General features: G+C 40.9%; 1 protein-coding gene and 1 long non-coding RNA gene across 7 annotated transcripts; one reads left to right on the top strand and one right to left on the bottom strand.

The window, feature by feature from the left end:
• Window positions 1–1066: 1066 nt before the first annotated feature.
• On the bottom strand, window positions 1067–24295 carry phykpl (5-phosphohydroxy-L-lysine phospho-lyase). Of its 5 annotated transcripts, none has more exons than XM_035762389.2 (13): window positions 24023–24289; window positions 23792–23910; window positions 17154–17313; window positions 16979–17053; window positions 16793–16880; window positions 16585–16701; window positions 16331–16413; window positions 15939–16164; window positions 15661–15815; window positions 15406–15495; window positions 15072–15202; window positions 12983–13025; window positions 9450–12237 (listed from the first exon to the last, which is right to left on the bottom strand). In XM_035762389.2, exons 1-12 carry the CDS (start codon window positions 24079–24081, stop codon window positions 13003–13005), a joined length of 1326 nt encoding a protein of 441 aa, XP_035618282.1. In that variant the 5' UTR covers window positions 24082–24289; the 3' UTR covers window positions 9450–12237; window positions 12983–13002. The 5 variants fall into 5 exon arrangements, with proteins under 5 accessions (XP_052363516.1, XP_035618282.1, XP_052363517.1 ...); XM_052507557.1 differs by lacking the exons at window positions 9450–12237; window positions 12983–13025 and adding exons at window positions 13066–14073; window positions 17464–17559 and having other exon boundaries at window positions 24023–24042; XM_052507559.1 differs by lacking the exons at window positions 9450–12237; window positions 12983–13025 and adding an exon at window positions 13066–14073 and having other exon boundaries at window positions 24023–24127.
• LOC118375834 (uncharacterized) lies at window positions 2358–23779 on the top strand. 2 transcript variants are annotated; one of them, XR_004823903.2, is made up of 5 exons: window positions 2358–7542; window positions 7697–7838; window positions 20439–20517; window positions 20669–20791; window positions 23018–23779. It is a non-coding gene; the product is annotated as an uncharacterized LOC118375834 (long non-coding RNA). The 2 variants fall into 2 exon arrangements; XR_004823902.2 differs by lacking the exons at window positions 2358–7542; window positions 7697–7838 and adding an exon at window positions 17571–19328.
• Window positions 24296–24357: the final 62 nt, after the last annotated feature.

The following is a 24357-nucleotide window of genomic DNA, read 5'->3' as shown; positions in this document are numbered from 1 at the left end:
GAGCTCATCAGTCTGCCTGGGCCGGTGTCATTTCACGTCAAGTAGGCTGTTCACACAGGCAGCCCAATTCTGATTTATTTTTCCCACTAATTAATTGGTCAAAAGAGCAGTCCCAGATTGTTTCACAGAGCTGATCTGATGGGTGAACACCAATTTAGTGGGGATTAAGATATCAGAATTGAACTGCCTGTGTAAATGCAGCTTAACATACACTTTTCTACTGTATCAGTAGACCTTTGTGACCACTTCTCGATCCAGTAGTTGCTATGTGATTATCTATTTCCACAGGGAAGTATAAATGTGAGGATCACGACTTGCGTGTTTTATAGTAGAAATGTATTGCCTTTCTGTTGCATATGTCACCGTTTCTCTTATCCCTCATGCAGAATCAAAAGCAGTCACTAATTCCACTTCATGAACTGTCACAAAACATTATTGTGTTGGTAGATCGAGTAGTGTAATCTTAATGTCTTAACAATTTGTCTTTTTATCCTTAATTGTGGTATGGATTCTTGAGATTGGCTGTGTTGAATAAGTCTGCGTTCCTTCCCTTTATTTTCCACCATGAGGACTGCAGTTTGTATGAAAAGCAAAATACCCAAGTTCTGGGACCATATCCACAAAGAACCTCAAAGTAGGAATGCTGATATAGGATAAGTTTAGCCTTTTTAGATCATAAATACCATTTCTATGGACAGATCCAAGATGAGCACTTCTACTTTGAGATGATTTGTAGATACGGGCCCCGGTGCTCTGCCCTATGAAATCCAATGTCTGAGAAATGCACTTTTTAACGGTTAGTGAAATCTCCTGGAGTACATCACACTACCTCTGACTCCTGATTGTGACCAATTCTTACTGTCTGATGCAATTAAATCTTTCTACAGGTTTGTACAAACCTTAGAAATCTCCACTGTCCAGTTTTTGATGACTGCGCTCCATGTCTGAAAAGGAAAAGTAGAATTGTTAACAGGTCCCTACACACCTGCTTAGGTGGTGTGTAGTATGGATCCTTCAAGACTGTTGTGTAAGTGCCATTGGCCTGGTTCAGAAATGGTCCCCCAACACTTCTGTGTCTGCAGATATAAGGAATCAGGTCAGTGTAAGCTCTCTGAAATTTAAGTTCTGGAGGCCAAGTCGACTTGGGTTTAAATGTTTTGTTGAGACTGGGTATTCTGTCTCAAGTATAATAAACGTATACTATACAACTGTAAATGTATTGTAGTAAGTCAGGGCTATAGGGTAAGTGTTCCAGTCACCTGTGAGAATGTGGTGTATCCTGTCTGCCACCAAGTCTGTGTCTTCCATACTTAAGCACATGGGAGGTTTAAACTTGACAATGTTCTCCCAGGGGCCGTCTGTACTGACACAGATATACTCCTCTTTCAGTCTGGAAAGGGACACGAGACCAAAGGATATTTCTGCTTAAAGGTTCTCTTCTAAAAAAAATAATGCAAAGATTTATACCAAAATAAGAATAGTGTTAACTATTCACTGAATCGTGACTGCAGCAAACACTGACACACTTTGATATGATTGTATAGTTGCTTCACAAGGCCTCGCAGCAGTGAATGACCAGTCTGACTACTCATCTGAAAACAACACCCTGCAGCTGGAAGACCCAGAAATGGCTCCCCACACAACCAAAACATGTTTGCACCTCGTCTGCCACAAACACTCCGCCTGCAGAGGGCCCATATCAGAGAAATACCAACACTCACTGTCGCATGTCAACGATAAAAGCAATAGCTTTTACGATCACAATGGCCTCAATCTTCACTCAAATGAGGTTCTGGCTCTTTATCCTTTTCTTCACCGATAAGAAAATGGTAAAAGTCTAATAGTGCACTAATATTGTATGCTCAGAGGCAGTACCTACTCTGCTACTTTAGTTGAGTACCCCTTGGGCAAGAGTTTGGGCCTCCAGCACTGGGTGACAACGCAGCAAAAAATATATATATTTAGAGACATCTACTGAGACATGCATGTGAAAAGGAAGCGGAACAGTAGTTTTTGTGTGATGTGAGAAACCTTACTGGTCAAGCGCAATGTCTTCATGTTTGGTGTACTGGTGGGCAAGTGTAGTGCTATATCATTGGCCTCTGAACTGTTGGAGACATTACATTATTCTTATCTTAAGCGAATGTCATTGGGGCTGTGCTTCAGGAGGAAGTCATAGGTTGTAGGGCATGTTGTCTTACCCTGAGTTGACAAAATAGAAAACAGCTTGTCGGGCAGAGTGGCAGCGAGGTCGGCGGCACACTGAATGATATTGACATTCAGAAGCTCCATCTGCGTTGTGGCTGCTTGTGTGATGCTGGGATGACAGTGACCCACTCTAGGTGCAACAACAATCCAACGTTGTCAAAGTTTCATTACATACACTTACCACCAGGAGGTACTATGTCGATTATGTTGTATTACTAATGTTCAAAGGGCTTTGAACTGTGTGCTTTGCTCTCTCAAAATATTATTTGAATACAACATATTTATCAAGCCATGCACGAGCTGCACAGTGACGTGAGCCTACCAGATGGGCTAATTAATTTTATGCTCGTTTTGAGGCAAGCAACACTGAAGCGTGCATGAGAACCCCAGCAGTTCCAGATGACTGTGACCACACCATAGCTGATGTAAGATCTTTACAGGTCAACATTGACAAGTCCATGGGGCCAGACGTATTACCAGAACAGGTAACCAGAGCATGCGTGGACCAACTGGCAAGTGTCTTCACTGACATTTTCAATCTCCCTGACCAAGTATGTAATAAATTTTCAACCATACCACCATCGTCTCTGTGCCCAAGAACGCCAAGATAACCTTCCTAAATGACTACCGCCCCGTAGAATTCACGTCTGTACCCAAGAAGTGCTTTGAAAGGCTGGTCATGGCTCACATCCACACCATCATCCCGGAAACCCTAGATCCACTCCAATTCGCATACTGCCCCTACAGATCCACAGAAGACAAAATCTCTTTCACTCCAAACTGCCCTTTCCCACTGGGACAAAAGGAACACCTATGTGAGAATGCTGTTCATGCTCATCACTAAGCTAAGGACCCTGGGACTAAACACCTCCCCCTGCAACTGGATCCTGGACTGCCTGATGGGCTGTCTCCAGGTTGTGTGGGTAGGTAACACATCCGCCTCGCTGATCCTCAATACGGTGGTCCCTCAGGGGTGGTGCTTTATACCTGTACTCCCTGTTCACCCACTACTGCGTGGCCAAGCATGACTCCAACACCATCATTAATTTTGCTGATGACACAATGGTGGTAAGCCTGATCACTGACAAGGATGAGAGCCTACAAGAAGGTCAGAGACCTGGCAGTGTGGTGCCAGGACAACAACCTCTCCCTCAACATGAGAAAGACAAAGGAGCTGATCGTGGACTACAGAAAAAGGAGGACCGAACATACCCCCATTCACATCGACGTGGGTCGTGAGCTTCAAGTTACTTGGTGTCCACATCACCAGCAAACTATCATGGTCCAAACACACCAACACAAGTCGTGAAGAGGGCACAGCTGCACCATCGAGAGCATCCTGACCGGTTGTATCACCGCCTGGTATGGCAACTGCTCAGCATCCGACTGGAAGATGCTACAGAGGGTAGTGCGTATGGCCCAGTACATCACTGGGGCCAAGCTTCCTGTCATCCAGGACCACTGACACCGCGTAGTATAAAGGAAGGCCCATAAAATTGTCAAACTCCAGCCACCCAAATCATAGCCTGTTCTTTCTGCTACCGCATGGCAATCGGTACCTGAGAGCCACGTCTTAGCATGAGGTTGTAAGTATCAACATTTCCCAGGACATAGACATATCTGATCTTGGCAGAAATCTTAAATTCTTGTTAATCTAACTGCACTGTCCAATTTACAGTAGCTATATTACAGTGAATGAATATCATGCTATTGTTTGAGGAGAGTGCACAGTTATGAACCTAAAGTTATTAATAAACCAATTAGGCACATTTGGGTAATCTAAAACTTTGCACATACACTGCTGCCACCTAGTGGCCAAAATCTAAATTGCACCTGGGCTGGAATAATACATTATGGCATTTCTCTTGCATTTCAAAGATGGTATTTTCTTTTACCAGATCTAAAGTGTTATATTCTCCCACATTCATTTCACATTTACACAAACTTCAAAGTATTTCCTTTCAAATAGTATCAAGAATATGCATATCCTTGCTTCAATCCCTAAGCTACAGGCAGTTAGATTTGGATATATGTTATTTTAGTCAGAAATTGAAAAGGGTGGATCCTTAAGAGGGTTAACAACTTCTACCCCCAAGCCATAAAACTGCAGAACAATTAAGCAAATGGCTACAGACTATTTTTTTTTGTACACTACTGCTACTCGCTGTTTATTTTTGCATTGTCACTTTACCCCTACCTACAGTTGAAGTCGGAAGTTTACATACACCTTAGCCAAATACATTTAAACTCAGTTTTTCACAATTCCTGACATTTAATCCTAGTAAAATTTCCCTGTTTTAGGGCAGTTAGGATCACCACTTTATTTTAAGAATGTGAAATGTCAGAATAATAGTAGTGAGAATTATTTTCAGCTTTTATTTCTTTTATCACATTCCCAGTGGGTCAGAAGTTTACATACACTCAATTAGTATTTGGTAGCATTGCCTTTATTTAAAATAAAATAAAAACTTGGATCAAACCCTTACACAAGCTTCCCACAATAAGTTGGGTGAATTTTGGCCCATTCCTCCTGATTTGTTTGTAGGCCTCCTTGCTCGCACATGCTTTTTCAGTTCTGCCCACAAATTTTCTATAGGATTGTGGTCAGGGCTTTGTGATGGCCACTCCAATACCTTGACTTTGTTGTCCATAAGCCATTTTGCCACAACTTTGGAACTATGCTTGGGTTCATTGTCCATTTGGAAGACCCATTTGTGACCAAGCTTTAACTTCCTGACTGATGTCTTGAGCTGTTGCTTCAATATATCCACACAATTTCCTCCCACATTATGCCATCTATTTTGAAGTGCACCAGGCCCTCCTGCAGCAAAGCACCCCCACAACATGATGCTGCCACCCCTGTGCTTCATGGTTGGGATGGTTTTCTTCGGCTTGCAAGCCTTCCTGTTTCATCAGACCAGAGGACATTTCTCCAAAAGGTACGATCTTTGTCCCCATGTGCAGTTGCAAACCATAGTCTGTCTTTTTTTATGGCGGTTTTAGAGCAGTGGCTTCTTCTTTGCTGAGCGGCCTTTCAGGTTATGTTGATGTAGGACTCATTTTACTGTGGAGATCTTTTGTACCCGTTTCCTCCAGAATCTTCACCAATCCTTTGCTGCTACTCTGTGATTAATTTGCACTTTTCACACCAAAGTACGTTCATCTATAGGAGACAGAACGCATCTCCTTCCTGGGCAGTATGACTGCTGCGTGGTCCCATGGTGTTTACACTTGCGTACTATTGTTTGTACAGACGAACATGGGTACCTTCAGGCGTTTGGAAATTGCACCCAAGGATGAACTAGACTTGTGGAGGTCTACAAAAAAAAAATCTTAGGTCTGGGCTGATTTTCCCATGATGTCAAGCAAAGAGGCACTGAGTTTGAAGGTAGGCCTTGAAATACATGCACAGGTACACCTCCAATTGACTCAAATTATGTCAATTAGCCTATCAGAAGCTTCTAAAGCCATGACACCATTTTCTGGAAGCTGTTTAAAGGCACAATCAATTTAGTATGTACACTTCTGACCCACTGGAATTGTGAGTGAAATAATGTAAACAATTGTTGGTAAAATGACTTGTGTCATGCACAAAGTGGATGTCCTAACCGACTTGCCAAAACTATAGTTTGTTAACAAGAAATTTGTGGAGTGGTTGAAAAATGAGTTTTAATGACTCCAACCAAAGTGTATGTAAACTTCCAACTTCAACTGTACATGCAGGCTGGCAGAATCATATTACTCTCGGCTCCGGGTAATGGTACCCGAGTCCACTTAAATTTATCCAGCCCGATTAACTTTTTCAGGAGAAAGGCCATTTGAGGATTTTATTCGTCAGGTGTTGAAACACCAAGGGGGGGAAAGTGATTTTATTTCATTTGCTTGGTCATTAAAAGTTCAAATTGGTGATAGTTTCTGCTATCCTATAGCTATCAGAGATGATCCCTAATTTTAGAGAATCTCTGATGCTATAAATGCTTTTGGTTTTAATACAGGCTATGGCAGTGTTTTTCGTAGTTACAGTCCACCAAATTGAAGTGTATATTCACTTCCATAATATTTGTTCTAGGCAATAAACATACATGATACCCATACTAAAATGCAGTACCATGGAATAATGGTTGTTTAATTAATTAATCTGGTAGCTTGCTGTATGTGTTGGCTTCTAATGGTAATTTTTCATTTGTATTAGCTAATTGCACTGTTTATTGTGCTGCACATTTTCTTCTGTTCCACTGAATTCTGTTTGGATGTTTTATGACTAACTATTTATTTAAGAAATAACACAAGCATGTCTTATTTCAATATTTCATTTATTTCATGCTTCAATCCACTAGGGTTTTCAAAACCTTACTTTTATCGCATTTATTTCCATACGTAATTTGTCAAAATGTATTGCACCTGAATTTGACCCTGAAAATATTACTATTATATTTTCCCTTATCTTTTAAGCAATTAACAGAATCCGTGCAGTCATTTAATTTTCATTTCTGTAGCAAAATATGGAGGTAACCATATTAGTTCTAGCTATAAAAAAAAGATCTCTTGCGTGCAGCCTGCTTGCTCGAGCACATTGGTCAACAGCAACAGTTTTTCAAAATGTACACAACTTCTAAAAGTGGTAGTCCCTGTTCTCCTGAATTCTTGTTTTACTTTTGTAAGTAAAGCGGCAGTTTGTTGGGGAGACTAAAGTCAAGGTAACATTAGCTAGCTAACTAACTAATTCAGCTGGCTAATGCTAGCTCTCTGGCTAATCCACTATGGACATGGTACATTTGAATTTCTACCTGTTGAAGCTAGCTAGATAACATTTGAATATCTGAGTTAATGATTGTAAAGCGGTGTGTGTGTATATTCTCTGCAGGTGTGTGAGAGAGATCACAATCACTTTAGAAAACATTCATGTCAACGTAGTCATGCTAGCTATGTGTGTGTGTTCAGTGTGAGAGGGAGAGAGAGAGATGATTGTGATGATAATCTATAGAAAATATGTCAACATTGTCATGCTAGCTGTGAGTGTGTGAGAGAGAGATTGTACATGAATACACATACATTGATTGTGTGTGAGACAGTAAGGTAGCCTACTGGAAAATTCTTGAAATGTGTACCTCCCCACACTGGATGTGAAGATTTTTATTGATTAATCAGAGATCTTTTGTATTTGACAATAGGATACATTTTGCCTATCCCTGCTCCCCCTCAACATTCTAACGTTACACACCTCAACTGCCCTTTTCAATTCTTTCTCCTTTTTTTTTTGCAGGAATCTTCTAGCTTGGATGGAGGAAACAAAGGGAGGAGTACAGAATTTATCTAGCCTGCTGACTAAGAAATGTAAATAGCCTGTTTTGATTTCTGTCTATCTATATTTCTTCATCTGTCTGCCTCACTGCCAGGTTGCTGAGGGGCAATATAGTCAATGTACTTGCTAGGCTAACTTAGTGAAGAGCTTAGGTAATGGTGACTCATGATTCATCTGTCTTTACAGTTCCTGAAACATGTCAATGACCTGATGCATGGCCTCTACAGCAGTGCTTCGGCACCCACTCAGTTACCAGTGACCTATTTTGGCACATCCCAGTGAAAGGAGAGAGCAGAAGCACCCTTCCTTAAATCTATAGTCATTGACAGTAAGTTGTTGCCAAAATGTTATTTTCTCTTCTGTTTGATACTTTTTTCCCCATATGCATCACGTCTCACAGACTGGATTCCCCAAGAGATGCTATTCAGCTTCCCATGATTGCCTGATCGTACATGCTTAAAAAAAAAGTGGTATCTAGAACCTAAAATGGTTAATCGGCTGTTCCCATAGGAAAACCCTTTGAATAATCTTTTTTGGTTCTAGGTTCCATTTAAAACCCTTTACACAGAGGGTTCTACATGGAACTCAAAATAGTTCTACCTCAAACCAAAAATGGTTATCGTATGGGTGCATTAGTGTAGTGTAAGGAAATCCAATTGAAATAGCCCTGCTTCAAATAGAAGTTAGTAAAGTAAACCAATTCCTATTTTCTCGCAAAACTCTCGTCCTAATTGGTGAGTCATGTAAAGTTTCCCCCATTTCTCTCTTGCTCATTCTCTGTTGTTCACTCAAACTCACACATGTGCACAGTTACAGAGAAGTGGAAGATATTTTCCAATTACACCCATTTCTAACAATGTTTGTTGCAGTAATGATATGATATACTATTTTTGTCTCTTTATTGCCTGTTTACACATACTTTAATGGTAGCATTTAGCTTTCTATTTTTAAGACTGCCAAGCTGTCTTCAATGTGGGGGAACCTCTGTACGGGACAATGTCCTCAGGATTATGGAGCAGTGTGTTTTTATAAAAAGTTTGAATATAACATGTATTAGGATTAAACAAAACTTTACCATTTAGAGATTAGTTAAACATTTATCTAACTATTTAATTTTGATATCCCCTTTCTTAGAATGTTTCAGATTGATGACCAATTAATTAATGTTCCACTTCAATATGAAGGGACAGAGGAGCAAACATACCATTGCTGCCACTTTTAGTAGATTCTGACTGTTAAAGATATTTTACTGTGTGTTACATTTACATTTTAGTTAACAGACTCTTATCTAGATTGACTTAGTGCATTCATCCTAAGATAGCTAGGTGGGACAACCACATCAGACATAAAAAGTCAAATGTTTATCAAAGTAGCTAGCAGTTGAGTCAGAGCTAGAGGAGGGAGGGGTGAAGTGCAAGTGCTGGTTCAGTTGTTTAAAAAAATATATATTGGGGGAGGAGGGGTCCGAGGTGAGGAGGTTTATTTAAGATACTGTTTAAAGAGGTAGGGTTTCAGATGTCTTGGGAAGATTGAGTGTAATCATGGAGGCTTCCCCCAAAAATCTACCGGGAAACAAACATCCAAAATAATGTATCTTTCGTCTCTCAGTGTTTCATAAATGTCCTTTTAATTCGCAAGAGGCTGACTGTATCTCACCGGCGAAAGCATCCGAGCGAACGAAACAGTGCCCCTCTGTCTCAGTATGTGTAGAACATCTATCTGATGCTGTCTGGTCAGAAAGAGTATGACATTGTTGCAGCCCGTAGCATTGAATGCTGGCCTGGTGTATCATTGCCTATGAAAGGAAGTTAAGCTAGCAAGCAAGTATTTTAACCAGGTAACCTAGGATTCAAAAAAACTAAAAGCGTGTACTGTACGACAGAGTCATAGACTGTTTAGGCAACATGAAAGAGGAGGATGGCATTGGCGTTTCTCTAAGTAGGTTGAATCAATGTTTTTTTATTTATTTCTATTTGCAAGCATGCAAATACGCACATACACACAGAAATCAGAACCATGGACAACCACATTTTGCTTACGTTGATTGGACTAAATTGTTTTTGGTTTCTTTTAGTCACTGTATTAGACTAAGCATAGGTGATTTAGATGTTGAAATGGTGCTGGAATACTGGATGCAGCTCCTGTTTTCTTTGTGACTTGGGGTAACTCTCCCATGGTTCTAAATCAATAGTTTAGTAGTCCGAAAATGTAGGACACTTTTTTTTTAAAAGTTGCTTGACCATGCTGTAGGTCATGTAACTGTTTGTTACATGCAATGTGTTTTGTGGACTTTACCGGAAGGATGTTGCTCTCTGGCTTTGTAGTGAAACAACATGTGGTTGAATTTATTTTGTCAATGTTTCTTCTTATTGTCTCGGCCTTAGGCCTATATCACGGTGTCAAGGCATATGAACGACTAGGTTACAGAGCAAACAATTTATCACAACACATAGGTTGTAATATGGCTTCCCCATTGATTTTACCCATGCACCGCTACTGTGTTTACAGTTCTGTCATGTCCTGCATGCCCACATTATGCCAATCAATTTATTTTATTTGTATGCTTAAGTAAGTTTCATGAAAAGCCAGAAAATAAATCAGGAGGTTGGTGTGTTGCAGCACCTCTGGAAAGCCCTTAAATATGCCCCTGACCGCCATGGTGAAAATTCTTCAACTAGTACTTTGGAAATACTTTTAGCCAGCTGAGTCCACAAAGTTTCTTCAGGAATGACTTTTTCTAGTTGTCTTTTAAAATCTCAAATGTATAAAGTTGTAATGCGCCGATTCTCTTCACTGCAGATCTGACCCATCGCATGACTCTTGAAGAGGGCCGTGAGAATCTCCAGTACCCCATAACACTCTTATTAATCATTCATTGCCTTTATATATTCTGTGTCCCTGTCTTTCTATGCATGTAGTCTGTGGGTGAATTATAAAACAATTACTGTATGCAGATGTGCAAAAACTTGTGCTTTAGATTTGTTTTTGCCGTTGCTTGATCCATTTTAAATTTAAGAATATTTTGCAGATTAACTTTGCATTTGCAGTTCTTTATGATGGATACATTAGCAGCAAATTAGGATTTAATTTTGGGGTGGTAAATTCAGGCGAATATACTGATAAGTCACCTTGTCCTAGAGAGATTTACAGTTTTCAAAACATCACGCCAGGGTAAGCCTACACAAAACACCTTATTTGAAGTATTTCGGAAATCCCCTATGGGAAAACTTAGTTGCAATGTAATGGATTGCATTCGGAAAGTATTCAGACCCCTAGACTTTTCCACATTTTGTTAATTTACAGCCTTATTCAAAAATGTTAAAATAAAAAATAAAATATCCCTCAATATAAACACAATATCCCATAATGACAAAGCAAAAGCAGGTTTTTATACATTTTTGTAAATGTATAAAAATACAGAAATTAATTCTTGGGTATGACGCGACAAGCTTGGCACACCTGTATTTAGAGATTCTCCCATTCTTCTCTGCAGATCCTCTCAAGCTCTGTCAGGTTAGATGGGGAGCACCGATGCACAGCTATTTCCTGGGATGCTTGAATGGGTTTAAGTCCGGGCTACTCAAGGACATTCAGAGACTTGTCCCGAAGCCACTCCTGTGTTGTCTTGGCTGTGTGCTTAGGGTTGTTGTCCTGTTGAAAGGTTAACCTTCGCCCAAGTCTGAGAACCTGCGCCAGAGCGCTCAGGACATCAAATATCTCTCTGTACTATCTCTCAAATATCTCTCTGTACTTTGCACCATTCATCTTTCCCTCGTTCCTGACTAGTTTTCCAATCCCTACCGCTGAAAAACATCCCCACAGCATGATGCTGCCACCACCTTCAACGTAGGGATGGTGCTCTTTCAGAGTGACTAATGGGTTCTTGGTCACCTCCATGAGGTTAGCTCTAGGAAGAGTCTTGGTGGTTCCAAACTTCTTCCATTTTAAAATGATGGAGGCCACTGTGTTCTTGGGGAACTTCAATGCTGCAGAAATCTCTTCCGTAGATCTGTGCCTCGACACAATCCTGTCTCGGAGCTCTACAGACAACACCTTTGACCTCAGGGCTTGGTTTTTGCTGACATGCACTGTCAACTGTGGGACCTCATATAGACAGGTGTGTGTGTGCATTTCCAAATCATGGCCCCAATCATTTTAATTTACCACAGGTGGACTCCAAGTGGTAGAAACATCAAGGTTTATTCATGGAAACAGGATGCACATGAGCTCAATTTCGAGTCACATAGCAAAGGGTATGAATACTTATGTAAAAGTATTTCTGGTTTTAATTTTCTTTAAAATATCCAAATGGGATATTGTATGTAGATTGAGGATTTCATCCATTGTAAAATAAGGCTGTTACGTAACAAAATGTGGAAAAAGTCAAAGGGTCTGAATACTTTCCGAATGCACTGTATTTCCACAGGGCAGTATAAATGCGAGGAGGATAAAAATTCATATGTACATTGTGTTATAGTACAAATGTATTGCCTTTCTGTTGCATATGTCACCGTTTCTATTATCCCTCATGCAGAATCAAAAGCAGTCACTAATTCCACTTCATGAATTGTCACAAACCATTTGTGTGTTGTTAGATCTCGTAGTGTAATCTTAATGATTTAAAAAAAAATATATATCCTTAATTGTGGTATGGATCTGTGAGATTGGTTGTGTTGAATACTTCTGCATTCCTTCCCTTGTCTTCCTCCAAGATGACTCCAGTTCGTCTGTAAAGCGAAAGATGCAAGTTCTAGGACCGTATCCACAAAATGCCAATATTGGATCAGTGTAGCCTTTTTGTTTTTGTTCTTTAAAAAAAATGTTTTACTCCTTTTTCTCCCCAATTTCGTGGTATCCAATTGTTAGTAGCTACTATCTTGTCTCATCGCTACAACTCCAGTACGGGCTCGGGAGAGACGAAGATTGAAAGTCATGCGTCCTCATATACACAACCCAACCAGGCCGCACTGCTTCTTAACACAGCGCGCGTCCAACCCGGAAGCCAGCCGCACCAATGTGTCGGAGGAAACACCGTGCACCTGGCAACCTTGGTTAGCGTGCCTTGTGCCCGGCCTGCCACAGGGAGTTGCTGGTGCGCGATGAGACAAGGATATCCCTACCGGCCAAACCCTCCCTAAACCGGACGACGCTAGGCCAATTGTGCGTCGCCCCATGGACCTCCCGGTCGCAGCCGGTGACGACAGAGCCTGGGTGCGAACCCAGAGTCTCTGGTGGCACAGCTGGCGCTGCAGTACAGCGCCCTTAACTATTGCGCCTAGATAAGCACTTCTACTCTGACATTCGTTGATACGGGCCTCAATGCTCTGCCCTATGAAATCCAATGTCTGAGAAATGCACTTTTAACGGTTAGTGAAATCTCCTGGAGGAGTACATCACACTACCTCTGACTCCTGATTGTGACCAATTCTTACTGTCTGATGCAATTAAATCTTTCTACAGGTTTGTACAAACCTTAAATCTCCACTGTCCAGTTATTGATGACTGCGCTCCATGTCTGAAAAGGAAAAGTAGAATTGTCAACAGGTCCCTACACACCTGCTTAGGTGGTGTGTAGTATGGATGTGTTAAGACTTGTGTAATTGCCATTGGTCCAGTTCAGAAGTCGGCAGATATACGAATTGGGTCGGTGCAGGCTCCCTGAACCTTCAGTTCAGCAAACACTGCAGTGGTAGAGTCTAAGTTGGGTTAAAAAGACTGGGTATTCTTGTTTCCTTAAAGGAAAAATCCACCCAAAATCACTCATTCTTTTAATTTACAGTGTTAAATATCACTATGTGAGAACAATGTTTTTTGTGAACCTATGTTTCATTTTGGCGTTATAATAAGGTTGGCAGCAACATGGAAAATCGTTGTGGAAATCTTTTGCAGCTCCAGTCGACTACAAAATCCACAATGCAATGCTTTCTATGGGCTAGCTGGCTAGCTAGCTACATAGCAAACGTAGCTACCCACAGTACCAAAGACAATATCAGCATGTAAAGTAGCTAGTTCGCTGTAAAATCGACTAAACTGCACTATCAATTTAGGAGTCTACAATTTCATGTTCAACCTGCAGATTGTTGTGCTTCACAGTGGCGCAGCGGTCTGAGGCACTGCATCTCAAACTAGAGGTGTCACTACAGACCCAGGTTCGATTCCAGGCTGTATCACAATCTGCCATGATTGGGAGTCCCATAGGGCGGCGCACAATTGGCCCAGCGTCGTTAACTGACTTGCATAGTTAAAGGTGAAATAAAAAAACAGAGTGGAGTCTAACATTTGCAACGGCAAAATACTTTTGATCAGATAGAAAACGTTGCCCATGCTATGTGTAACGGATGTGAAACGGCTAGCTTAGTTAGCGGTGTGCGCTAAATAGCGTTTCAATCGGTTACGTCACTTGCTCTGAGACCTTGGCTTTTGTGGAGCGATGGGTAACGATGCTTCGAGGGTGACTGTTGTCGTTGTGTGCAGAAGGTCCTTGGTTCGCGCCCAGGTATGGGCGAGGGGACGGTTTAAAATTATACTGTTACATTGATGCTGTTGACCCGGATTGCTGGTTGCTGCGGAAAAAGGAGGAAGGTCAAAAGGGGGGTGAGTGTAACGGATGTGAAACGGCTAGCTTAGTTAGCGGTGTGCGCTAAATAGCGTTTCAATCGGTTACGTCACTTGCTCTGAGACCTTGAAGTAGTAGTTCCCCTTGCTCTACAAGGGCCGTGGCTTTTGTGGAGCGATGGGTAACGATGCTTCGAGGGTGACTGTTGTCGTTGTGTGCAGAAGGTCCCTGGTTCGCGCCCGGGTATGGGCGAGGGGACGGGTTTAAAATTATACTGTTACATATGTCAATAAGCCGCACGGGACATGGGGCGCTTTCCTTCAAGGAGTGAATGGGAGTTTGAGATAGAAAGTTAATTATCTAATATTGTATAGCTTTGGAATCGTGACAGTACGTACTTTCTAGGAAAATAGACACGTTTCTCGACATATATACTGACTTTGAGAAGGGATTACGTGATGATTATCTTAGTATCCGCGTGATACAGCATGACAACGGGAACGCAATTGGGCGACAGTCTGTTGGGTTGGGTGTTATACGTTCTTTCATTCATTGGATTCCTATCTCCTTTCTATAATATCTCTGGCAACGGCACTATGCAATGCACCCTGGACTAAAGAGGCAGACAAATAGGAACATTTGCTAGGCTCTGTTAAATTACATATTTCTCGAGGTAGGAATATGGCAAAAATATAATCAATGGCTCACTTGACACTTGTATGATAGATGTTTTCGCGATCCAAAAGTCGTATTCCTATGAACTTCCAGTGAGAGTCTATCACAGTGTTACGTCATACAGGATGGATTTCTGCCTACTTGAATGCCCATAACTCAGATAAACATGAAATGACCCAGGGAATCGATAGAACATCCGTCACAGATGCACAAAAACAATATAATATTCAAAATGGGTGAACCTTTACTTTAAGTATAATAAATGTATACTATAGAACTGTGTAAATGTATTGTAGTAAGTCAGGGCTATAGGGTAAGTGTTCCAGTCACCTGTGAGAATGTGGTGTATCTTGTCTGCCACCAAGTCTGCGTCCTCCATACTGAAGCACATGGGAGGTTTAAACTTGACAATGTTCTCCCAGGGGCCGTCTGTACTGACACAGATATACTCCTCTTTCAGTCTGGAATGGGAGACGAGACCAAAGGATATTTCTGCTTAAAGGTTCTCTTCTAAAAAATAATGCAAAGATTTATACCAAAATAAGAATAGTGTTAACTCTTCAACGAATTGTGACTGCAGCAAACACTGACACACTTTGATATGATTGTATAGTTGTTGCTTCACAAGGCCTCACAGCAGTGAATGACCAGTCTGACCCCATACCTTCTGACAACTTGCGCTGCTGCGTCTGTAGCTGGGGTCCTCTGTTCTTTGTCGGTGACCATCTCCAAGCCCACAAACAGCCCCACTCCACTGCCAAGAGTAAACACAAAGCCAGTTATTGTATACTGTCTTCAGACAGTATCTCCGAATGGATCATGCTGTAGACTAGAGAGTATGAGGTTGACGGCAAGGTCATATGTGAGTAGTTATTATAGAGACATTCCCTTCACATAATCCACGTCGTAGGCACCCTACCGGACGTCTCCAATGATTGGATGTTTGGTCTGTAGCTGTCTCAACCGGTCCAATAGGTGTCCTCCTACTCTTGAGGAGTTCCCCCTCAGGTCCTCCTTCTCAATCACGTCCAGGACAGCCAGGCCGATGGCACACGACACTGGGTTACCGCCAAACTGCACAGTCACAGGAGAACCACAAACCATGATTAGGGATGAGACTCCTAATATGAACGTTTGTGCACAGTTAACATGATTTAATAGGCAGAATATAGGTTGTAACAGCCACCAGTTTCTCACTGTATTGAAGTACTCCACTCCGTTGGCTGTGAAGGCCCCAGCGATCTCCGCTGTGGTTGCTACACATGACAGGGGATGTCCGTTGCCCATCGGCTTGCCCATTGTCACTATGTCAGGGCTAAAATCATCACCCTGCAGCTGGAAGGCCCAGAAATGGCTCCCCACACGCCCAAAACCTGTTTGCACCTCGTCTGCCACAAACACTCCCCCTGCAGAGTGCACGTATCTGTCGAGACAGAGAGATACCAACACTCACTGTCACATGTCAAAGATAAAAGCAATAACTTTTACTATCATTATGACGATTTGGCTCTTCGTCCTTTTCTTCACCGATGAGAAAATGGTACAGTATAATAGTGCACTAATATTTTATGCTCAGAGGCAGTACCTACTCTGCTACTTTAGTTGAGTATCCTTTGGGCAAGAGGATTTGGCCTCCAACACTGGGCAATGACTCAGAAAAAAATGCAGAAACCTGTAGGTTACAAGTCAGTTTTGAGTTATTAGATCCATAGAATTAGTACAATACTGAACATTGTTATTACACTGTTACTACACTAATCAGCATTACACCCCGCTCGGTGTCCAAATTGAGACTATTTTCGAACTTTCCTTCTCCATGCAAAACCTATTGTATTTACTGTACCTTGCGACCTTTTTGGTGCACCTTGTCTATCACATCCTTCACGGTATCTGCATATGCCTGGGCTGGGTTGGGATGGTCCTCTCTGAATATACCTCTATAGATGTCTGGTATGGGTGCCTGTAAGGATTAAACAGGAAAATTACAATTTTAGCTTTTTGTAGCACACGCCAAAAAAATAGAGGCATGCTATATCTATCCTCTTACACACCACGTGAACCCACTCTTTCTGTCCTGTCAGCTTCTGGAACTTGTATGGACTGATATCGATGAGCGAAGTCAGGTGCCCATGATATGCACTAGTATGGAGGAAGAGGGGGGAAAAGAGGAAGAAGTACATTTTAGAGAAGAAATCCACTGATTAGTAGTAGTTTTTGTGTGATGTGAGAAACCTTACTGGTCAAGCACAATGACATCTTCATGTTGGGTGTACTGGTGGGCCAAGCGTAGTGCCAGATCATTGGCCTCTGAGCTGTTGGGAGACATGCATATTACATTATTCTATCTTACGTGGATGTCATTGGGGCTGTGTTTCAGGAGGAAGTCGTAGGTTGTAGGACATGGTGTCTTACCCTGAGTTGACAAAATAGAAGACACGCAGCTTGTCGGGCAGAGTGGCAGCGAGGCGGTCGGCATACTGAACTATATTGTCGTGAAGGAAGCGCGAATTGGCATTCAGAAGCTCCATCTGCGTTGTGGCTGCTTGTGTGATGCTGGGATGACAGTGACCCACTGTAGGTGCAACAACAATCCAACGTTCCCAACGTTTCGTTACATACAATTACCACTAGGAGGTACTGTCATGTTGATTATATTGTGGTACTACTGTAATGTTCAAAGGGCTTTGGACTGTGACCTTTGCCCTCACAAAATATTACTCACCAAATCGGATGCATTAAAATAATGTCACCAATAGAGAGCAACAGTAACGGCATCTTTTTGTAGGCACTAACTCCGCCATGGTTTGTTGAACAAAGCCTATGGGGAAAAAGTATGGAGTTGTTGGATAAATGCCGAAAATAAGGTCTGTGGTAAATACAGGCTTAGGAAATCTTAAACGTTTTGTTCTATTAGATCATCTTTATCAGGTCACTTTTGGTGAATTTTGAAGCATTTACCCAGAGGGCATACAACGTGATAAAGACGGCTTTTACTAGTTGAAATCTTGTCGGAATGTCTTATAACCAGATCACAACCAGATTAAGATGTATTTTTGACGTATGAACAAAAAAAATAAGTCTTATGTTGGTTGAGATCTGGTTTTTGGTTGAAATCTGATTGAAATACTGACCAGTTATCAATATGCTACTCAATGAAAAGACATCAATCTATATAAACATGGGCATAGTGTTTGTGGGCCATGCACCCATGGCAGCGTAGCCTAGTGGTTAGAGCGTTGGACTAGTAACCGGAAGGTTGCGAGTTCAAACCCCCGAGCTGACAAGGTACAAATCTGTCGTTCTGCCCCTGAACAGGCAGTTAACCCACTGTTCCCAGGCCGTCATTGAAAATAAGAATATGTTCTTAACTGACTTGCCTGGTTAAATAAAGGTAAATTTAAATAAAAAATAAATAAAAATATATATAAGACACTAGAAGCATTACAATTATTACTGTTAGAGTAATGTTCTTCTTCAGCAGGATTTGCATGATTCAGACCGGGCAGAATAATATTACTCTGGGCACCGGATATTGCTACCCGGGCGAGTCCAATTCAGCTTATCCGGCCCGATTAACTTTTTCAGGAGCAGGGCCATTTAAGGTTTTTATTTGGCAGGTGTTGAAATGCCAATTTGACAAAAAAAACTAAGAAATGTGATCTATTTCACCCCCAAGTCATGAAAGTTGGTGGGTCATTAAAGCAAACATTCGAGATGGTCTCTAATTTAGAGAATCTATACATGCTTTTGGTTTTTACTACAGGCTATGGCAGTGTTTTTCGTAGTTACAGTTCACCCAATTGAAAAGTGTATATGCACAATATTTGATCTAGGCGATAAACATGCACAATAATACAGGATACCCATACAAAAATGCACTGCTGTTAAAATGCAGTAAAATGGCAGTACTGTGAAATAATGGTTGTTTAATTAATGATATCTGGTAGCTTGCTGTGTATTGTACTGTTTATTGTGCTGCACATTTTTCTTCTGTTCTCTGAATTCTATTTGGAAGTTCTATTATGACTATTTATTTAAGAAATAAAACCTAGGCCTGTCTTTTATTTCAAAAGCATACTACAATCCACCAGGACTTATAAAACCCTACTTTTAATCGCAATTATTTCCACAACTAATTAGTCTAAAATTATTGCACCTGAATTTGACCCTGAAAATATGGCTATTATATTTTTCCTTAAAGGCTTTAAGCAATTCACATAATGCGTGCAGTAATTTAACATTTCATTTCAGTAGCTAAATAAGGAGGTAGGCATATCAGTTCCAGTTAAAAGTTGGATGGGAATCTGTGCCTCGCGCGCAGTAATAGATCTCTGCGTGCAGGCAGCCTGCTTGCACATCAGTCAACAACAACAGTTTCTAAAAATGTACACAAAAAACTTCTAAAAGATTTTACTGCTAAGTGGTAGTCCCTGTTCTCCTGCGTTATTGTTTTAACTTTTGTAGGTAAAGGGGCATTTTGTTGGGGAGAAAAACGTCAAGGAATAATTAGCTAGCTTGCTAACTAACTCAGCAGGGCTAATTTTAACTAGCTAACATTAGCTCTCTGACTAATCCTTCATGGATATGGTAAGTCTTCATTTTTACCTGTTGTAGGTGTTTGTTGTAGCTAGCTTGCAAACAGATTGACATTTGAATATCTGTTCAGTTAATAATAGCAAATGTGTGTGTGTGTGTATTCTCTGCGCATGTGTGTGAGTGAGAAAGATGATCACAATAACTTTAGAAAACATTGTCATGTCAAAGTTGTCATGCTAGCAATGTGTGTGTGTGTGTATGAGAGATGATGATTGTTATCACAATCACGTATACAAAAGATTGTCGTCATATCAACATTTTGTCATGCTAGCTGTGTGACTGTGTGTGTGAGAGAGGGAGAGAGAGAGATGGTACTGTGTGTCAAATCAAATTGTATTTGTCACATACACATGGTTAGCAGATGTTAATGCGAGTGTAGCGAAATGCTTCTGCTTCTAGTTCCGACAATGCAGTAATAACCAACAAGTAATCTAGCTAACAATTCCAAAACTACTACCTTATAGACACAAGTGTAAGGGGATAAAGATATGAGTAAGTGATGGTACAGAGCGGCATAGGCAAGATACAGTAGATGGTATTGAGTGCAGTATATACATATGAGATGAGTATGTAAACAAAGTGGCATAGTTAAAGTGGCAAGTGATACATGTATTACATAAAGATGCAGTAGATGATATAGAGTACAGTATATATAGTGTGTGTGAGAGAGATGGTGCATGAATACACATATAGGAAACATTGATTGTGTGGGACAGTAAGGTAGTTTAATTCTTTAAATGTGTACCCCCAATATGGTTGTGAAGATTTTCTTGATTCATTTTTATTTAACCTTTATTTAACTAAGCAATTCAGTTAAAGAACAAATTCTTATTTTACCTACCCCGGCCAAACCCTCCCATAAACCAGACGACGCTGAGCCAATTGTGCACCACCCTAATGGACTCCCGATCACGGCCGGTTATGATACAGCCTCATGCTTGAACCAGGGTCACTCGGGAGCCCATTCATCAGAGATCCTTCTATTTTTGTGTATTTTGTATTTGACAATACAATTCATTTTGCCTATCCCTGCTCCCCCTCTACACTCATTCTAATGTTACACCTCTCAACTGCCTTTTCAATTCTTTATTTTTTTTGCAGGAATCTTCTAGCTTGGAAGGATGGAGGAGTGAACAAAGGGAAGGAGTACTGAAGTTACCCAGCCTGCTGACTAAGAAATGTAATTAGCCTATGTTTTGTTGTCTATCTCTCTCTCCATCTGCCTCACTGCCAGATTGCTGAAGAACATGGTCGATGTACTTGCTAGGCTAAGTCTAACTTAGTTAAGAGCTTAGGCAATGGTTAATCATGATTCGTCTTTGTCTTTACAGCTCCTGAAACATGTCAATGACTTAATGTATGGGGTCTACAACAGTTACTAGTGACCTATTCTGCCACATCCCAGTGAAAGGAGAGAGCAGAACCACCCCTCCTTAAACCCATAGTCATTGACAGTAAGTTGTGTGCTAGATGTTATTTTGTCTTTTGTTTGATATATTTTGTCTTCTGTTTGATACTTTTTTACTCTGGATTAGGTCTCACTAAGACTGGATTACCCAAGAGACATGCTATTCAGCTTCCCATGATTGCCTAATCTTACACTTTTGAAAAAATAGGTGGTATCTAGAACCTAAAACGGTTAATCGGCTGTCCCTATAGGAAAACCTTTTGAAGAACACTTTTTGGTTCCAGGTAGAACCCTTTGGTTCCAGATAGAACTATGTTGGATTCCATGTAGAACACTTTCCTCAGAGGGTTCTACATGGAACGCAAACTGGTTATACCTGAAACGCAAAATGGTTCTACCTGGAAACAAACAGAGTTCTCCTATGGGGACAGCAGAAGAACCCTTTGGAAAGCCGAAGAACCCTTTTGGAACCTTTTTTTTCCTAGAGTGTAGTGTAAGTAAATCCAATTGAAATAGCACTGCTTCTAATAACATGTGTTTGTAAAGCAAATAAAATACAATTTTAACTCCCCCTTTTTTTCAGTTGCAAAACCTGTGTCCTGATCAACAGACACCTACCTCCCTTGCTGAGTCATGTATAGTTTCTCACATTTCTCTCTTGCTCATTCTCCTCGCTCACTCAAACAACATTACAGTGCATTCGGAAAGTATTCAGACACTTTGACTTGTTCCACATTTTTTTTTACCTTACAGCCTTATTCTAAAATGGATTAAACCATTTTTTCCCCTCCCTCAATCTACACACAATACCCCATAATGACAAAGCAAACACTGGTTTTTAGATTATTATTATTTTCTTCATTTGATTAAAATTTAAAAAACAGCAGATTTAATAGCAGATTTACATAAGTATTCAGACCCTTTACTCAGTAAAGGCAGTGATTACAGCCTCGCTGTAATCACTACAAGCTTGGCACACCTGTATTTGTGGAGTTTCTCCCATTTTTCTCTGCAGATCCGCTCATGCTCTGTCAGGTTGGATGGGGAGTGTTGCTGCACAGCTATTTTCAGGTCTCTCCAGAGATGTTCTATTGGGTTCAAGTTCGGGCTCTGGTTGGGCAACTCGAGGACATTCAGAGACTTGCTCTGAAGCCACTTCTGCATTGTCTGGGCTGTGTGCTCAGGGTCATTGTCCTGTTGGAAGTTGAACCTTTGCCCCAGTCTGAGGTCCTGAGCGCTTTATAGCAGGTTATCATCAAGAATCTCTTTGTACTTTGCTCCGTTCATCTTTCCCTCGATTCTGACTAGTCTCCCAGTCCCATAAAGGCCTGATTGGTAGAGTGCTGCAGAGATGGTTGTCCTTCTGGAAGGCTCTCCCATCTCCACAGAGGAACTCTGGAGCTCTGTCAGAGTGACCATTGGGTTCTTGGTCACCTCCCTGACCAAGGCCCTTTTCCCCCGATTGCTCTGTTTGGCCGGGTGGCCAGCTATAGGAAGAGTCTTGGTGGTTCCAAACTTCTTCCATATAAGAATGATGGAGGCCACTGTGTTCTTGGGAACCTTCAATGCTGTAGAATTATTTTGGTACCCTTCCCCAGATCTTGAGTTCTACATACAATTCCTTTGACCCCATGGCTTGGTTTTTGCTCTGACATATACACTGTCAACTGTGGGACCTTGTATAAACAGGTGTGTGCCTTTCCAAATCATGTCCAATCAATTGAATTTACCACAGGTGGACTCCCAATAAAGTTGTAGAAACATCAAGGATGATCACTGGAAACAGGATGCATCTGAGCTCAATGTTGAGTCTCATAGCAAAGGGTCTGAATACTCATGTAAATAAGGTATTTCTGTTTTTTACTTGCAATAAATTTGCAAAACATTCTAGTAACCTGTTTTCACTTTGTGATTTTGGGGTATTTGTGTGTAGATTGATGAGGAAAATTTTTATTTAATCAATTTTAGAATAAGGCTGTAATGTAACAAAACTTGGAAAAAGTCAAAGGGTCTGAATACTTTCCGAATGCACTGTACACCCATTTCTAACAATGAGAACAATGGCAATTCTGATCCAACCATAAATTCATACATTGTGCCCCTGGCCTGATAGGATGGAAGTTCAACATGTAGCTAGATTTGCCAATTGCACCCATTTCTAACAATGTTTGTTGCAGGAATGATATGACAGACATAACTTTTGTCCTTTTCTAGTTGTCTCTTAAAATCTCAAATGTATAAAGTTGTGATGCACAGATTCTCTTCACTGCAGATCTGACCCATCGCACGACTCTGGAAGATCGCCTTCTGTGCTCAGAGTTCCTTGATGACAACCTACCCCATCGCACCACTCGTATGAATCACTAATCAAATAAAACAATGGGCCTTTATATAGTCCGTGTCCCAGTCTTTCTATGCATGTAATTAATGTCTGTGGGTGAATTATGAAACAATTACGGTATGCAGATGTGCAAAAAAATTGTGATAATAGATTTGTTTTTGCCATTGCTTGATTGATTTTAAAATGTAAGAATATGTTGCAGATTAACTTTAATTGGTGACTATGGAAACAAGTAGAAATGTAATGAACAATGTTTTCAATATCCTACTTTATCCTCTGCAATACTTTTTACAGTAAACTTAGAAACAAAGGTGCTATCTAGAACCTAAAAGGGTTATTCGGCTGTCCCCATAGGATAACCTTTTTTGTTTCAGGTAAGTAGGGCCCTTTCCACGGTTCTACATGGAGCCCAAAAGGGTTATACGTGGAACTAACAAGCCTTCTCCCTAGAACCAAGAAGAGTACAGCCGAAGAACCCTTTAGGAACCTATTTTTCTAAGAGTATAGGTAATAAATTGTAGTCAGGTGGTCATTACCAGGTTATGATGCGGTGTTAACCTCAGACTTTATTTTCGGCGTTTAACTTTATTCCAAAACTATTCATTTCCCATTAATTTTGCACATAGGAATGGCTGAACGATCCTGAGGTATATCATTTCCGATTTGTTGTACTACAAGTTGGCGAGCTCTAGATGTGTGTCTTACCGTGCTGAACGTTGCTGATACAGTCCAAGTACCGCTTGCCATTTTCGTCATACAAATACTGTCCTCTGGCTCTGACTATCTTCACGGGATCGTCTGAATAGAAGAGTCTGCAAGACTGCCTAGAAGAGACATAATTTAAACCATTTTATATGTCAGTGCATAATTTCATACGAGGGCCAAGCGTTGTTGCTGCCAGCTTGAGTTTCTTCCAAGTCAAACACAGTTACATACCCAATCAGTTTCTTTCTCATTGCAAGAGTCTCTTCTTTCCTGAACATTTCCAACGCCATTTTCACTGCGTTTCTCTTAGTTTGTATTACTAAATGAAACTCCAGTTTCTAGTTGTCTTTTCCGTCATAACAACTTTCTGAAGAAATCACGTGGATTTTCATAAGTGCGCATGCGTCTGTCTGAATAACGTAGGCGCATTCTGGATTATAATACTATATATATATTTTTTTTTAACGAATGATGTGTCTGTCTTTTTGTGTGTTTCTTTCCCATGCAAAAACTTGTAATTAATTCACAGCACCTCATCGTCACGAAAATTTGACAAACTACACTAC

Source organism: Oncorhynchus keta, chromosome 4 (genome assembly GCF_023373465.1).
Source record: "Oncorhynchus keta strain PuntledgeMale-10-30-2019 chromosome 4, Oket_V2, whole genome shotgun sequence".
NCBI lineage: Eukaryota > Metazoa > Chordata > Actinopteri > Salmoniformes > Salmonidae > Oncorhynchus > Oncorhynchus keta.
The sequence above is the reverse complement of the archived record's forward strand: the minus strand, read 5'-3'. Positions and strand labels throughout refer to the sequence as shown.

Bases quoted from the DNA above. Each gene is read 5' to 3' on its own strand.
- phykpl (XM_052507559.1), bottom strand. From the start codon at position 24,081: ATGGCGTTGGAAATGTTCAGGAAAGAAGAGACTCTTGCAATGAGAAAG. The intron at 23,911-24,022 runs GTATGTAACTGT...TGTCTCTTCTAG, and splicing joins ATGAGAAAGAAACTGATTGG to GCAGTCTTGCAGACTCTTCT. The intron at 15,496-15,660 runs GTAGGGTGCCTA...TACTCTTGGCAG, and splicing joins CCAATCATTGGAGACGTCCG to TGGAGTGGGGCTGTTTGTGG.